This window comes from Accipiter gentilis, chromosome 7 (assembly GCF_929443795.1).
Source record: "Accipiter gentilis chromosome 7, bAccGen1.1, whole genome shotgun sequence".
NCBI classification, from domain to species: domain Eukaryota; kingdom Metazoa; phylum Chordata; class Aves; order Accipitriformes; family Accipitridae; genus Astur; species Astur gentilis.
This window is the reverse complement of record NC_064886.1, coordinates 16443164-16458486: the sequence shown is the minus strand read 5'-3', so window position 1 is coordinate 16458486 and position 15323 is coordinate 16443164. Positions and strand designations below refer to the sequence as shown.

The 15323-nt window shown below is 49.1% G+C and overlaps 1 protein-coding gene across 11 annotated transcripts in view; it reads right to left on the bottom strand.

The window, feature by feature from the left end:
• Positions 1-5186, bottom strand: part of ATXN2 (ataxin 2) — a 53533-nt gene extending 48347 nt beyond the window's left edge. For all 11 annotated transcript variants that reach the window (XR_007506782.1, XM_049806603.1, XM_049806604.1 and 8 more), the window contains exon 1: positions 4924-5186. Coding sequence is in view for 10 of the 11 variants with exons in the window: in XM_049806603.1 (XP_049662560.1) it covers positions 4924-5054 (131 nt within the window). In the remaining variant the exon portion in view is untranslated. The remainder of the gene's footprint in view (positions 1-4923) is intronic.
• Positions 5187-15323: the final 10137 nt, after the last annotated feature.

The following is a 15323-nucleotide window of genomic DNA, read 5'->3' as shown; positions in this document are numbered from 1 at the left end:
TCTGATTGTGTGCATCCACACTGGCAAGAGGTCCTAACTTCTACATCAGGCCAAGAGTTAAGCTAATTGCAGAAATTCTACATGTCGTTCTGATCTAACAGATCTCTTTACAGACGGGACCTCTTGTTTTCCAGCTACAACTGTTAAACACAAACCATTAGAGAAAAGGAAAGTCATTCACCAACAGGAAAAAAAGACAGACATTGACCAATTCTGCCAATGCTACAATCCAATCAAAACTGTGCGTATCTTCTGCTAACACCAAGGCCATCAAATTGAGGTTTATATTCCAAGAGGTGAAGACTCAAGTTCAAACTACACTTTGACACATCTTTGAAGCATCATATGAAAAAAACTAGGACCTTTACAAAAGCAGAAAGTAGATGGTCTTTGCCAGAAGTTTACCACAATTTAAAACAGGAGAGTAAGACTAAGAAATGGGAGTGGGGGAAACTAGAAGGGTCAGTAGCAATTTGGCACTCCTACCTAAAACCACATCTTGATTACAATAAATATGGTAAATAAATAAAAAAAAAACCAAAACATTTTGTATTGAAGAAATGTGGTTAAAGGTAAGCCTGGGAAAGGCACAGCAGCTTGGCAAATCTGACTTGTAAACCCTTTTCTTTGCGGTAGCAAAGTCACAAAGTCAGAAAAATGCTGCACCAGACAAAGTAACGACCAAGCAATTAAACTTAGTAGCCAACTCATTGCAGGCCAGCAGTTACACCTTAAGAGTGAAAGTCTCCATAAGGGCTTAATCCCAAATGCAGCACAATAAACACTTTTCCCCAGCAGCAACTTGCAATTTTTTTTCCTATTTTTATGAGCATTTACTATCTTACACCTCAGCATCCCTCACCTCCCCCCTCTAATGTTTACATGCCAAGTAGAGCATTTGTATAAGCAAAACGGGGTCACATATTTGTATTTTTCCAGTTAAGTAAAAACTAAGGCAAGGGACACAGGTCCTCCCAGGATATGAAAGTCCTGGGTTTTCTCTCCAGCAACATCTTCACTTTGAGACTAAGAAACAAATGTGACCATACTGCAATTAACGTCTAGAGCAAAAGTGCAACTACAAAGACTGCTGAACTTAACAGAGTGAATAGATGTTTCTGGAGTACTGGCTGACATTACTACAGCTTTGAAAACAAATTTACAGGCTACTCTAAGGAACTTTCATTACAAGTGCAGAAAGCTGGTAAAGCTTTCTTCTAAGGGAGAAACCAGAAGTACAAAATTGTAAGTGCAGTATTTGTCTATGTAAGTCAAGCGAATCGAAGCTGTCAAATTAAGATTATACAAGAAGTCCTACAGCATTATTTTCTGCAGTTTTTCCCCCAGTACTGACATTAGTAATGTCAACTCCTGTCTTCCCACAAGATGACAACTTCTGTAGCATCTGAATATGTAAGTAACCCAACTCAAGTGTGACCCAGTGCACATCTGTAACCTGTTGACGGACTTAGTCATTGAAGAACCTTCTTCGTATACGTTGCCATGAATCAGTTGCTAAATTAAAACTTGCTCAAAAGTGGGCATATAATACCATACTAAAGTGTATTAACAGCAATAAGGAAGGAGACCTGCAGGTTATCCATTCATTTTGCTCAGCAGTTTAGCACGGTTGCATTAAAACCAACACACACAAAGATGTTAGAACAAACTAGAAAAACTCTGAATGGCACGTGTGATCAAACCTCCAGAACAGTCACTTCCATTGTATCATAGTGCCTCAGCACTCAATATTCCTGATTACTTCTGTCTGAACAGAATGAACATCTCTCTTCTGCCCTGTACTTAAGCCTTTAGTTAGGCTAATAAAAAAGGATGTCAAGGAAAAAGGAAAGTAAGAGTAGGCAAGAAGCATTAAGTCTCAAAAGCAAGCTATGGGATCATTTCAGTTTTAACTTTTTAATGGGCAAAGCCATTTATAAAAGACAGTAACTTACAATATTCTTAAAGGACTCCCAAGTCCAGTTACACAAGAAAGTTACCAAATAAGAAGGAAAAAGACCTTCTACCACAATTGTAACTAGACAGGTAACCATCTAAAACCTGAGTCTGAGGTGTTTTGCCTTCAGACAAAATAACAATGGGGAAAAATTGCTAACAAAAAAGGATGCAGTGCTTGAAGTAATACTGGGACAGATGCAACTTTCGATCACAGGACAGCTAACCTTCCTGTGCTTGTATAAGGGCAAAACTGAACTAAACCACAAAAAGTAGATATCACATAATGTTTTGACTAGCACAGCGGAGCAGGTTTGTGGTACAAGGTCTACATTTTCTCCAGTTACAGTTCAACGTGCTATTGGCATCACCCCTACAGCCCAATTTCCCATCTGCCATATTGCACATGCAGTTGCTATTAAACAAACATAGCATTTCACTTAGTGCCTCTTTATAAAAAAAAGGTATCGATCCTTCTTGTTTATATTTCTTGCACACTTTTAAAGATAGCTTCATTTGTGATTTTTCCCCTTATGTAAAAGAAATTAGTAATATAAAAACAAATACCGGAATATCATATTTGTTCACACAAGATTTTCACTTTTCTAATATGAAATACATATATCCATCATTATGAAACCACGGAAACAAATGTAGCGAGCAAAGCTGACCCTCCACTCACTATCAGACATAGAAGAACCAGGTGCTTAGCCCAATTAAGTCTTACAGTAATAAACACACAGCAGAAAATTAGGTCCAGCACAGTTAACTGTCAATGAGCTTTCTACCCAAACCTAAGCCTTTAAGAGCAACTTAGCCACGAAAACTAACATTCTTTTGCATCTCAAGAAGATAAGAAGAATGCTCATGCTGCAGGGAAATGAGCGGCTAGGAAGGAAGCCTGGCATAAACTGGAGCTGTTTACGTTTCTATTAAATAATATAATGTTTCAAATTGAAACCAAGATGCAGGCCAGCTAAAAAACAATTTGATTTTTCAAATAGAAAAGCCACTTAGCTTTTCATTTACGTGAACAAATTTGCAGCATGAACCATCTTTGAAATTGAACTCCCCAAAAGACAAGACTTTTCTTTAGGACAACAATAGAAGTTCTCTGAAGGTGTTCCACGGGGCTCCATCAGCCTGGGGACTGTTGATTTCACAGACCCTCATTCAGAAATATCTTGAAAAATTGATCAACAAAAAAAAGAGTGTGAACACCTCTGAGGGAACATGTCAGTTATTTAGCAGCCCTACCAGAACTCCCTAAGGAGTTCTGAAGTGGAATTTATCCAACAAAACTAGAAAGGCAACACTGGTAGGAGAAATCCAGTGGCTTTAATCTTAAAAACTTGGGAGAGAAATTGATGCTCACATCCCCTAATCTACAGGGAGAAGTGCTCACCATCATACTGAATTTAAAAAAAAAAAAAAAAAAAGCCATAGGTTTTGTTGCCCTTCACGTTAACCTCTACAGTGCCACTGTGTGTTGGGAGGGATAACTGTTTAGCAGAGCACAGTAAACATCATGTTCAATCTAAACAGCCATATGTAAAAACTATTAAATCACTGCAATGAAGTGCTGAGGTATTATTGTTACTATTTAAGTTTATTTTGTCCTTTTCAACCCCACCAAAGCTTTTCTGCTTCCAGTTCCACACACTGGTAAGAAAGTAAAACCCTATTTCCAGTGATGTCCAACAATGGGACCACTGTAAATTGTGTTTTATTGCCAAAGCATAAAACTGAGTAAGAATAAAAGTCAAGCTGAAGAGCAAGATGAATAAAACTTGAAATGAAACTGCTCTAAGTGACTATGACCTTCAAAACCGTTACTGTCCTGCTTTGATTGTTATGACCCCCACAGCACTGGAAAAATTCACAACACTAGAAAGTTGTGGGTTTTTTTCCCTTCCTCTCCCTCAAATGTGTGTGAATTTGTATAGGTAATGCTCTCTGAGCAGGATCAATCTTCCAGAGGCAGTATGAGACAGCAAGGCCTCCGCAGCGTGCATGGGGAGGGGGAATCTGAGCCTGCTGCAAAACCCCAATTCCTCACCCCCCAAACGTGGGGAAAAAAGTGAAGCCGTGCTTAGAACCACCATCCACCGATGAAGCCGAAGAGCACTCCTGCGGCCTCCCCCTTCCCGCGAGAATTTTATTGCGATTTAAATTAAAAAAAAAAAAAAAAAAAAGTGTGTGTGTGTATACACACAGATTAAAATAAATAAAAATAAACCCCACTAAGCTGAAGGAGCTCCACCGCAGGCGGGCCTCCGCCGACTTCCACAAGGCACGAACGCTGACCCCCTCCCCCGTCTGGGACAACACCGCCGCCCCCCCCCCCCCCCCGGTCCCGAGGCCGCCGCCATCGCGGCCGGCACCTTCCCGCCGCCGCCGCCGTTCCCCCCCCCCTCCCCCCCCCCCCCCCCCCCCCCGGCGCACGTGCGGCGGCCGGCTACGGCGCCTCGCCCCCCGCCTCCTCCTCCTCCTCCTCCTCAGCAGGCGGGTCACGTTGGCCCGGGGAAAGCGGCGCCCCTCGCCCCCGCCGTAGGCCCCGCCAGGCCGCGAGGGGCTTCACCCCGCCGCCGCCCCGTCACGGAAAAAATAAGGAGGTTCTGCCGTGCCCTCCGCCGTCCCCGGCCAACCTGAAGGGCACCGGCCGCGGCCTGGCCTCGCCCCGGCGGCACTGCGGAACCGGCGGGCCCCTCGGCGGGCCTGCGTGCGCCCCGCCCGCCGCCATGCCGGCTCCCGCCCCGCCGGGCGGAGCCCCCCGCGCCGGGCCGCGTCCCCCCGCCATGCAGCAAGGCCCCGCTCCCCCCCCCTCCCGGCCGCGCCGCCGCCGCCCATGGAGGCCGGTGCAGGGCGGGGGGGAGCGGCGGGGGAGGGGGAGCGGCGACCGCGCCGGGCTCTCCGCGGCGGGGCCGGGGGCCAAGGCCGGGCCCGGGCCCGCCGCCGCGCACCCACCTGCCCATGTTCTGCCTCCCGCCGCCCGCGGCTGACGGGAGGCCGGGGCCGCCGCCGCCGCCACCGCCGCCGGGGGGCTTGCGGTTGTTGCCGGCGGCCTGCGCCGCCGCCGCCGCTTGCTTGAGGGACATGACGAGAGGGGAGAGGGCCGGGGGTGAGCGCCGGGACTGGGCGAGGGCCGGTCCGCGGGGCCTCGCTGCGCTGGCGGGGCCGGGACGCCGCTGGCTCGGCCGGTTGCTCCCAAACAGTGCGAGCGGGGCGGAGGGAGCGGAGCGCGGCGCGGAGGGATCCGCGGAACGGCGGGGGGGGGGGGAAGGGGGGGGGGGAGAGGCTGGGCCGGGGTGGCGGGTAAGGGGACCGGAGGGGCGCGGAGGTCGCCCCCGCCGCCTCTCGGGCACCTCCGCGGCGGTAGCGGGGGGATGAGGGAGCGAGGGGGGCGGTGAGGCAGCAGCACCGGAGAGGGCGAGGAGCGCGGACTCTTTACGGGAAGTCGGAGGGCGCCGCGGCGGTGCTGCGGCGGGTGAAGGGGCGGAGGCGGGAGGCGGGGAGGGGAGGGGGACACGTGAGGCGGCGGCGCGGGACGGCGGCAGCTCCCGCCGCAGCCCCGGCCCCGCCGAGGGGACGGGACGGGCCCGGCTGTGCCGTGAGGCCCGCGCGGGCGCAGCCCTTCCTCCCCCCCCGTCCTCAGAGCCCGCCCGCACCTTCAGCTCACGCCCGCGGTAGCCGCAAGGGCAAACCCGAGCCGGTGCCAACCGGGCGGAGACCCCCGGCGCGGCCGCTCTGCGGGTGGAGAGAGGGACGGAGGGCGGCCGGCCGGCCCACAGGCCCCGGCCCCTGAGGGGAACGTTCTGCCTCGCCCGGCGGCGCAAGGCCCTGGGTTGCGGCCTCCTCCCCGGGCCGGTCCGCAGGCCGAGGCCTGGCTGGGCCGGCCCCGCCCGGGCCTGCTGCTGCCCGCCCGGCCCCGCTCGGCCTCCCCCGGGGCCCGCCAGCGAGCCGGAGCGGGAGGACGGCGGGCTCGGCCTAGCAGTGCAGCGTTGAAAAGAAACCAGACACAAGAGAGACACCAAAATTCAGGAGGAGCAAAAAAAAAAAAAAAAAAAAAAAAAATGGCCGAGCCGCCGACTAGCTGTGAAAGGCGAAATGGAGAACCCCAGCCCCCCGGCGCTCAGTAGCCAAGCTGCAGACCGGCTCCTACCTTTAACCGCAGAGATACTGAACGATCGCCAGTAAACACTCACATCCCACGGCCCTCCTACTAGTGGAGCTGCTACAGGAAAACAAGATGGGGCCAAAGGGATTGCCACGTTCCTTGCTGAGAACCCCTCAGTATCACAGATTTTTGGGTTGGTTCTTCTCCCCCCCCCCCCCCCCCCCCCCCAAAAAAAAAAAAAACACCCCGCTGCAGTCCAAAGAAATTAATATCTGCATTGCACTGACAGAATATTTGAGCCCAAGATGCCAGTTCTGCCATCGCTCCCTGTTGTCACCTATCCACCATCACCAGGCTTCCTGCAGAAATCTTAAGGCACAGCAACTTCTGCTCTGCCATGTTTGTGGTACCTGCTTTACGCAGAGCAGTGGTTTCACCGACTCATACCAATACATGAAAATAAAGCCTGGTCTGTCCTGTTAAAAATCTGTGTACATACAGGATAAGTAAGAGCAGATGTAACTTGAAAACCAAGAGCTAAATTGATTTATAGCCATGGTTACTCAAAATGCTCAGAGTTTAATCTATTCATAGAAATGCTCTAGAAATCCCACAGGATTCAAATGTAATAAAAAGGAGCAGTGCTGTTAGGCAGGCATTATTTATACACCTAGCTTGTAAAGCAACAGCTTTCCCATGCGGTTGGAAGAGTTGTGGGTGGCAACACACAATGGTAAAAAGATAACAAATATTTAACAGCTTGCTTAAATTAGCATTTTTCCCTACACTTTTGACTGTTAAACTGCTTGCTTTGTCTTACCTTACAGGCCCAAATAACCTTGTGGTTAACACATTATTAGGTTGGATGACAGATACTAGCCAAAATGGGCTCAGCACAAAGAATTTTTCCGTTGAAAATACTTGCCCTAAAGAGAGCCAGTGGTTTTAAGGAAACTACATTTTTCAATCATTTTAGTGAACTCGCACTAGAAGACACTTTCCTATTTCACAGCTACGGAACCAAGAGAAAAGGATATCAAGGATTTCTGCAGACTTAAGACTTTCTGTAGGAGACACTAGCACCTGCAGAGCTGAAAACAGCTCATGCTGCCACCACCACAGATTTTAGGACCATTTACTGTAAAAGTCAAAGTTTGTTTCACTGCGTGTGATGGGATAACTAACATTACCTAAAAGAATCTAAGGAAAGACTTTTTTTTTTTTTAAAATATATATATATATATACACACACACACATATATATGTAAAACCACCCCTGCATTTAACCAGACTCTTTAGGGTACTGTTTATAAAGTCTTCTCTATCTTTTTGTTGGTCCTACTGGACCTCAAGCGGAGGGCCTCCAAGTGCTACCACACTAGGAGAAATGCAGCAGGAAAGCAACTTGAAGACCCAAAACACACCTTGAAACTAACTTAAGCAAGCTACAGCTAGCAAAAACTACTCTACTCAACGGTGTGTTTCATCAGTGTGCTTTGCATTTTAAAAGAAAGTTACCAAGAAAAAGCACAAGGAGGTCTGATAAGAGACTGAGTATAACATATCCAGGTCGCTTAATAGTTGGGGTTTTTTAAAGGACATTACTTCAATGCTTTTTCAGCTAAGAATGTTTACAGTGCAGAGCAATTAGTCACTATTTATGTGGCTAAAGGTTAAGAACTATTAAAGAGCCTGCAGCGTTTTGAAGTGGCAGCCATGCTGTGGGGTCCTGCTGGCAAAGATGGAGCCCTTGATATTCAAGGATGTCAAAAATACAGAAATAAGTTCTATGGGCAGAAATGGTTTCTAAGACATCATACAAACACACAAAACTACATTTTGGGGTGACATTACATGCTTGGAAAGCAGCATATGAATAAGACTCGTGTTCACGTCTGCAGTAATGACTCAAGGGCAGTTGCAGTTTGACTTGTTTTCTCCTTCAATGTATTCTTTGTTTTGTTAAGCTCTGTTTGGCTTTCATTGTGTCCTCCCTTTTTTGTTTGTCGAGCATCTTTGTAAAAAAAACACATTAAAAGTAAATATAGAAGAATTGACCAAATTAAAATAGCTCCAGCAGAGAACGTGCAGGTTAGTTTCCAGTGGCAGCCAGCTTCTTTGGTGGTTGCCAGCACAGACACTGTTCCTTACCTTTCTGTTGTGAACACACATCTACAGCGGACTACCCAAATTTCCAGCGTAATGGGATTATACTGCTGTTATGGCACATCATTCCCTTTACCTGCATATGTCCTTTGATAGCCTGCCATTCCCAATATTCTGTATTTATTACTTTTATGGTTTGGGTCTATCAATTCCTCACTTTTTTTGCTATTCCCTACCTTTACAGCTACTAGTTTGGTTGTAAATGAGGTTGTGACAAAGGGTGCAGTGGTCTAGTTGTAGAAATGTTCAGGATTCAAAGTCATCTGACCTGTGGTCAAGAAAGAAAAGCAAAGGTTTCTAATGGAGAAGCATGTTCTGTTTTGCCCTTCCTGTCCATGTTCCAGGTTAGAGCTGCTCTTTTTCAAGACTACTATTTTCATTCAGATTTGTGACTACATGTGCAGGCTGTATTTGCATACGAAGATGAATGAGTCTGATAATATCATTACTTACCAGGAAGTGCTACGTGATGTAACATTTCCTTGATCTAACCTGCTGTTAGGTGTTGTGCTCTCTTCCTTGAGCTACCCAGGGTGATCCTCAACAGCATTCAACAAGATGAAACGCACATGCCTATGGAGGGGCAACTGACACAGGCACTCGGCATTTATTTTAAGCCAAATTGGCTGCTAGAGAAGCTCACAGAACTGAGCATTTCTACACATGTGTTTCCTCTTCCCTGAAGACTTCTGCCATTTAGTCCCATTATCTCTAACGCTCTTCTGGGAGACTAAAGCTTTGTGACCAGTGTTATGGGCACAGTGATCTCCAAACACTTGGAAAGGCATTAGGAAAACAAATCAGGTACTCTAACACATGAGAAGCACTTCCCAGAGAGATACGATATTAGCTCGTCAGCAAAGCTGCCATCAGTTTTAACTGATGAATACACTACTGGCTGAACCAGAAAGAGGTACGTACATGACAACGAGCAAAACCAAAGCCCAAAGCTCCAAACTGACCAGGTGGGCCAACTGCTGCCTACATCTGCCTTTCCTCCCCACCCTAGTCTCTGCGTAGTGTCTTCTCGTTACCTGCAGCCCCTCGAATTCACAGCTCAGTTCCAAGCAGAGACCAGCTCCCATCAGACACAGTTTTTGATCCGCACTTGCACTTTTATAACTATGTCTTTCCAATTTCTCTCAGCCCACCAGCATCCCCCTCCAGTTCAGTTCAGAGAGGGCGCAGATAACAGACGTGCCTACTGAGCCATGTGTGCTAGCTGCTTCTCCTGCAACCAACAGGAGATGAAGGGAAATGGTAACATCCACAGAGCTCAGGAGAGAGGTACAGAAGTGCCAGAGCTTGTTTTACCTATAACCAACATTTTAATGACCCTTGATCTCATTTTCCATTGGCCTCAGTCACTAAACAAGGGCATTTCCCTCCTCGGGAGGCAAAGCTCCAGGACCTGTACAGCGATGTTCTAGCTCCGTAGCAATTGTTTTAGGACAGAGCTGCAAACTGGGAGACACCAACTCTGCCCAGCAAACTTCCAGGCAACCTTCAACCAAGCACTTTACACTTTTAGACTTCACATTTTTACAAAAGGGAGGGGGAGGAAGCCAGCCTAGCTCCTACTAAGCAGCAGCACACAAAGCAATCGTTATGCCAAGATTTAGCTCTTAAATCCCTCAAGATCTGGTGCTCACAGAGCATAAACAACCTTTGCCTCACAGCCTCGTCAAGCTGTACCTCCACGTTTCCCAAGCGCAGCTACACAGACCCGCCAATACCCATCCTCTCCCCATCCCTTCGCTGAGACAGGCGTGCCAACAAGAAAGCCAGTTGCCATGGCATTTTTTCCCCCTACAGACAGATGTCCATTAAAAACCAAGTCAGCCTCAGGTTTGCTTCACAGAGCAGCTTTCAGTTATTATCACCAGCCCGCAAGGAATTTCCACTGTGCCCCTTCACCTCAGATGTTTCGATGCACTTCAGTATTAATCCCTGGGGATTAGAAGGGAACTACTACAGAACAGGCACAGGTACATTCAAAGGACAAATTTAGGATTATGATCTTGTTTTATGTTTCTGGCAGATGACTACCACATGACCGCATTTGGAAAGGGTTGAATTTGTTACCTCTGGCACTCTTTCCCTTGTTCTCTAAGACTCTATGCTAAAATCATCAGGCAAATCGGAAGCGAGATGCAGAACTTTTCCCCTCCTCTGACACGTTACACCTGGGGCTCAGATCCAGGATTTTGCCTTCAGGAAGAACCTGCCTGCGCCAGCCAGGAGCATCATCTGAGGCTCCATCCGTGGAGAAAGGACTCCTGCCCCTCCACGCAGGAACCCCAGGCAGCCTCTGCGAGCAGGGCCAAGCGCTTCCAGCAAATGCATGTGTGTCAAGGAGAGATGCCTTCTTCCTTGGTTACAAGGCCACATTTTTATTTAAGATTGGAAAAAGAGCTTAATGGATCGCATACTCCCCCTCAGCCCATCCTGCCTGCAGTGAGGGCCAAGGGCTTATTGGAGGCATCCCTTGGGAAAAGCAGGGGAGCTTCCTACTATAGTGCTGGCAGTGCTGTTCACCAGCAGTTCTGCAGGGCTGAGCTTCAGAGGGAATGGTCAGGTATTTTTAGTTGGACTGTAACAGCACTAAACACATGAGAACAAGACACTGAAACTTAACTATACAGTGAAATTAGTTTTCCTTGCTAAAGCACTGCAGTGCTAAGACAACTGTTAAAGAAATCCTCTTAGTGATGTCCAGGAAGGGATCTCCCCTCTCACATCTGGGTCTAAGCCTGGCAGGGCTTCTAAAGTGTTCTTCATTTAGGCTGTGGCACTTGGGAGATGTAGGTCGTCTGCGTGGGAGCTGACATTTTGGAGACATTATCGCAGCTCAGAGCCCTGCATCCGGGCTGGCTCACAGTGAGTTTTCCACAGGAGCCTGAGTCTTCAAGGGAGCCAAGCACCACTACTTCAGCTGTAGGAATGACAGCTCCTCATAGCTCTGTAAAACAGCCGGGTCTGAGCATATACCCAGATGCGGGGTCCTGAGGGAACGCTCCCTTCCAGGCTCAGAGTCACTTCCCAAGACGAAGCATTTGGATTTTTCCTCCTGGTTACAGCTAGTGCAGCTGCAAATATGATCAAAAATATCTAATCCTCTTAACTGCTTCTGCAGTTCGACTCCAATCGCTGCAGAGGAAAATGCCGTGATTTCAGTGTGCTGCCTGCATTCCCACTTGGCTGCCTATAAACCTTGGCTTTTCCACCATTGTTCATTCCTCCCCATTGATTTCTTGGAAGGAGGAGTAGGTGTTTGGCTCCTAGCAATGAAGCTGTAGGGGTATGTCAGCGAGGGGTGGAGGCCAGGAGCTCCTAGGTCCTGGGGCTGTGCTCAGCTCTCAGTGCTCCTTCACTGAGCAGGCAGGATCCAGTTGGGATTTCTTCTTTGCTCCAGTGAAGCCGGAGCGTGTTCAAAAGCTGCCAAGGAGAATTGCTTGGAAAAAGTCTTCTTTGCTCCTCATGCAACCCCTGTGCTTGCAGAGGAAAACTCTTGGCATGGCTGTGCTTGGACAAGACTGGCTGGCTCCCTCTCCATCGGCGTGGGGCTCCTGGCTGCAGCGGCATCTCTGTCTCCTGTGGACACCCATCTCGCTCAGCTGCATCTCCCACTCAGCTCCTCCAGCCCTCACAGAAGGTTTTCCAACTGGGACTGCACACAGAACGTGGATTCAAGCCAACAGCACTAGGAGTTTCTCCAGCCTATGTTAATTCTGTTTGGACTAAGATTACCAGTAGCGTGGAGGAACTGTTCTAGGAGATCTACTCACGTTTTATATGTAAATGTATTTACTGTGGTTTTATTTTAGGTTTACAGAGCTCAGACACAGAGACCTTGAAGTTCCTTTGGAACCTTGCTCACACCTCTAGTGGGGGTCTCCCACCACCCCAGAGAGAAAGAGCCCACCAAGGTGGGTTTCCTTCATGTGCCTAAACACCTCTGCTTTACATGGCAAGAGGACGCATTTCTTCACCTAAGAGCACCACACATCAAGAGAGACTAATAAATATCACAAAGTCACATATAAATAGAGACGCGAGGGAAGAGGGTGACTGGGAGGCAGAGGCATGCAAACAGGCAGCAAGAACATCATTTTTGCATCCAGAAAACCACAGCATGTCCTACACTGACATTATCCCCCAAGACCATTGCCACCGCATAAGGACATTGATAACAGGCAACAAAAACAGCTAAGTTGCAGTCTACCTCCAGGAAGAGCCCTCCTTAAATGCATGAAGGCGGCCTGACTGCTTGGTCTGGGGCAGATAGTTGGGTTTTGTGAATGTTTTGCAACCTCCACCAGCATTAGGTGGAGCACCCACAGCTCCCTGCCCAGCACAGGCTCCTGCACCCCCCCCAAACACAAACACAGGGCCTTCACAGCTCCACTTAAGCACTTTTGAGAGCACAACCGCTTCAGTAGCATGCAGAAGAGAAGCATTGCCACTGAAGTGCCACCTTCAGATAACAAGGAACATACGGGGCCCAGCACAGCCCCAGGGATCTCACATGCTTAACACAGCACAAGCAAGACGATAGCTCATCCTCACCCTGCTGCCCCCAAGCCCACAAACCCAGATAACCTCTACAACCACAAAATCATCATGTTACTAAACCTGCAAAAAAAAGCAAAATCTCAATCTCCTGGCCAGCTCAGACACCTCTGCTCAGAGCACAGCCCCCCACCAGTAAGCAGCAAAGCTTTCCACTGCTTATCAGCCTCAGTGTAGCTCAGGAAACCCTCCACAAAGAGCCCCCACCTACCCCAAAACAAGCTCCAGCAAGGCAGCAACCCCTCCAGGTGCAGCCACTTTATAGGAGCTGTTGGCCCTGAAGAAGGTTCAACAGGGACCAATTGCCTGGTGGGGAAGTAAACATTGTTTTCTCTGAGGTGTTTGATGTTTTTAACCAGCTTGGGATGGAAGGAGTTTGACTCTCCAGCTCCCTGCGAGAAGGTAGAGGGAAACTATGTGAGTATCTTGAGGTTTGTTGTCTAACTCAATTAACCAATTACTTCCAGGTTGAGAAGGGGCAAAGCTATAAATGCTGCTTGCTGCTATAAATAATGTTTGCTCAAGGGTGGTGTGGGAGCAGGAAGTGTTAGGTGTGGGGTTGTAACTTGGGCTTGAAATGAAAGGAAATATCACGAATTGCTTCCTGCTTCAAGCAGACCTGTTGCTATTTTGCTGTTGCCCCTTGGAAGCTGAAGTGAACCAGTGCATAGAGCTGGCTTTTGCCTTGGGAAATGTACAGGAATTCAGGCTGGGGAAGTAATACACAAATCTCCCTGCTGCACAACTTTCTTCCAAATACTACTGGCTGTCCTGGTGTAGGACCTGCTGTGGACCAGCTGGATGTGTCTGCCTTTAAAATACAATTATTAGACCAAAATGCCCATTTATGTAAAAAGGAGGAGGGGGGAAAGCCTAGGAGAAATTGATGTGAATTTCTCAGAGCTCAAACAAGAACAGACAAGTCGGTTGGTGCAGATCAAGGCAGGAATTTTCCATGGGGCCTTAGGGAATTGGGCTCCAGTGAAAAGGTAAATGGAGCGGAGAGCGGGTGGTGGGACGGCAGTGTGCCCCCTTGGAGGGGCTTGGGCTGGCCGCAGCTCAGGCACAGGGAGCACGGTGTGGATGTGGGGTGTTCCAGCTGCTCGGACAGGCGGACGTTTGCCTGCAGGGTGACTCCGGGTCTGCTCTGCTAGTGGCACCATGCGAGGTTTTTCTAGGGCACAATCCAGAGGGACATCACCTCACCCAGGACCTCAGCTCCTAAAAGAGCAGAACCAGTGTCATGGAGGCGATTAATTGGTGTTAAGGGACAGGTTTTTCCCAAGGGGCAAATTAGCCTGCCAAAAAATTAACGAGTCCCTGGAACCATATGAAACAGAGCAATGTCAGCCAGATGTCTCCCCCCAAACTGCGGTACCCATGGCTGACTGGGCTGCACGGCAGGGAGCTGCTGCTGGGCTGGCCCTGAAAGGGCTCATGAAAACCTATCAGCAGAGAGACTGGGGGATGCTGGAGCTCAGATGGCCGCAGGTCTCACAGGCGCTGCGTTCCCCTCCTACCCCAGCAGATCCTGCTTGGAGCTTGGGCTGGAGGTGGTGGGCGGAACACCCACCTCACCATTGAGTCGAGCCCTATCGAGCAGCCCTGCTCTTGCCTCCTGCTAATCTGGACTTTGCCGTTTGCTCACAGGGAACATCCATGGCGCAAAGCAGTGGCAGCTGAGCCCTGGGCACCAGTTCACCCCAAGCTGCCCTACATTTCTTTTCTAAGCAGGGGGGGGGACAGCCCTTTCCATTCCTCTGGCTGTGGGTGCTGCTTCTCCCAGCCGACAAGAAGCCGTGCCGACGCATCACCCCGTCTCACTGCCTCTCCCCTCCGCTTGCTCGGGAACAGCTGCCGGAGTGAATCATTTCAGCATCCTCAAAGCACGGAGGACTCTGCCAAGCTTCATGCGACTTCTGGCTGTCACTCTGCTCCATCTGTGTTTCTCCCTGGCCATGTTAAATCCTGCAGCCTTTCCTGCGGTCCCCAATGACCTCCTCTCTCGAGCACGTGGGTGCTCTCACCACAGAGGTGCAGAGCTGACATCAGATGCTCTTGGGCTGTCTCAGGCATTTTCACCATTACCATCCTGCCCATGTACGCAGAATCATGAGTTGTTTTGCTGTCCTGTTCCCTCTCTGCCAGCCTGTGAATCAGGGACCTTTGGCAGAGACGGAACAGCAGGATCCAGTGAAGTTCACAGAACGTGCTGGCCATCAGCAGCCCTTTGGGGGAGAGCAGATCCCTCGTTTCTTGCTCCTGCTGGAACATCTCCTCTCTATTACTGCCACATAGCCCACATGCCAAGTGCCAAGGCAGGCTTTGTCCTCGAGCTCTCTGATACCACTCCAGCCACCCAACACAGCACCAGCAGAGACAGTAAAACCCCTTTGCTGTTCATCAGGGGGGAATACGTGTTTCTTTCATTATTTAAAAAAAAAAAAGGTCTATTTTAAGGTCTATTTTTAATCATAGCAGGAGCTTGGCCAATCACAGCTGTCCAGTGCTT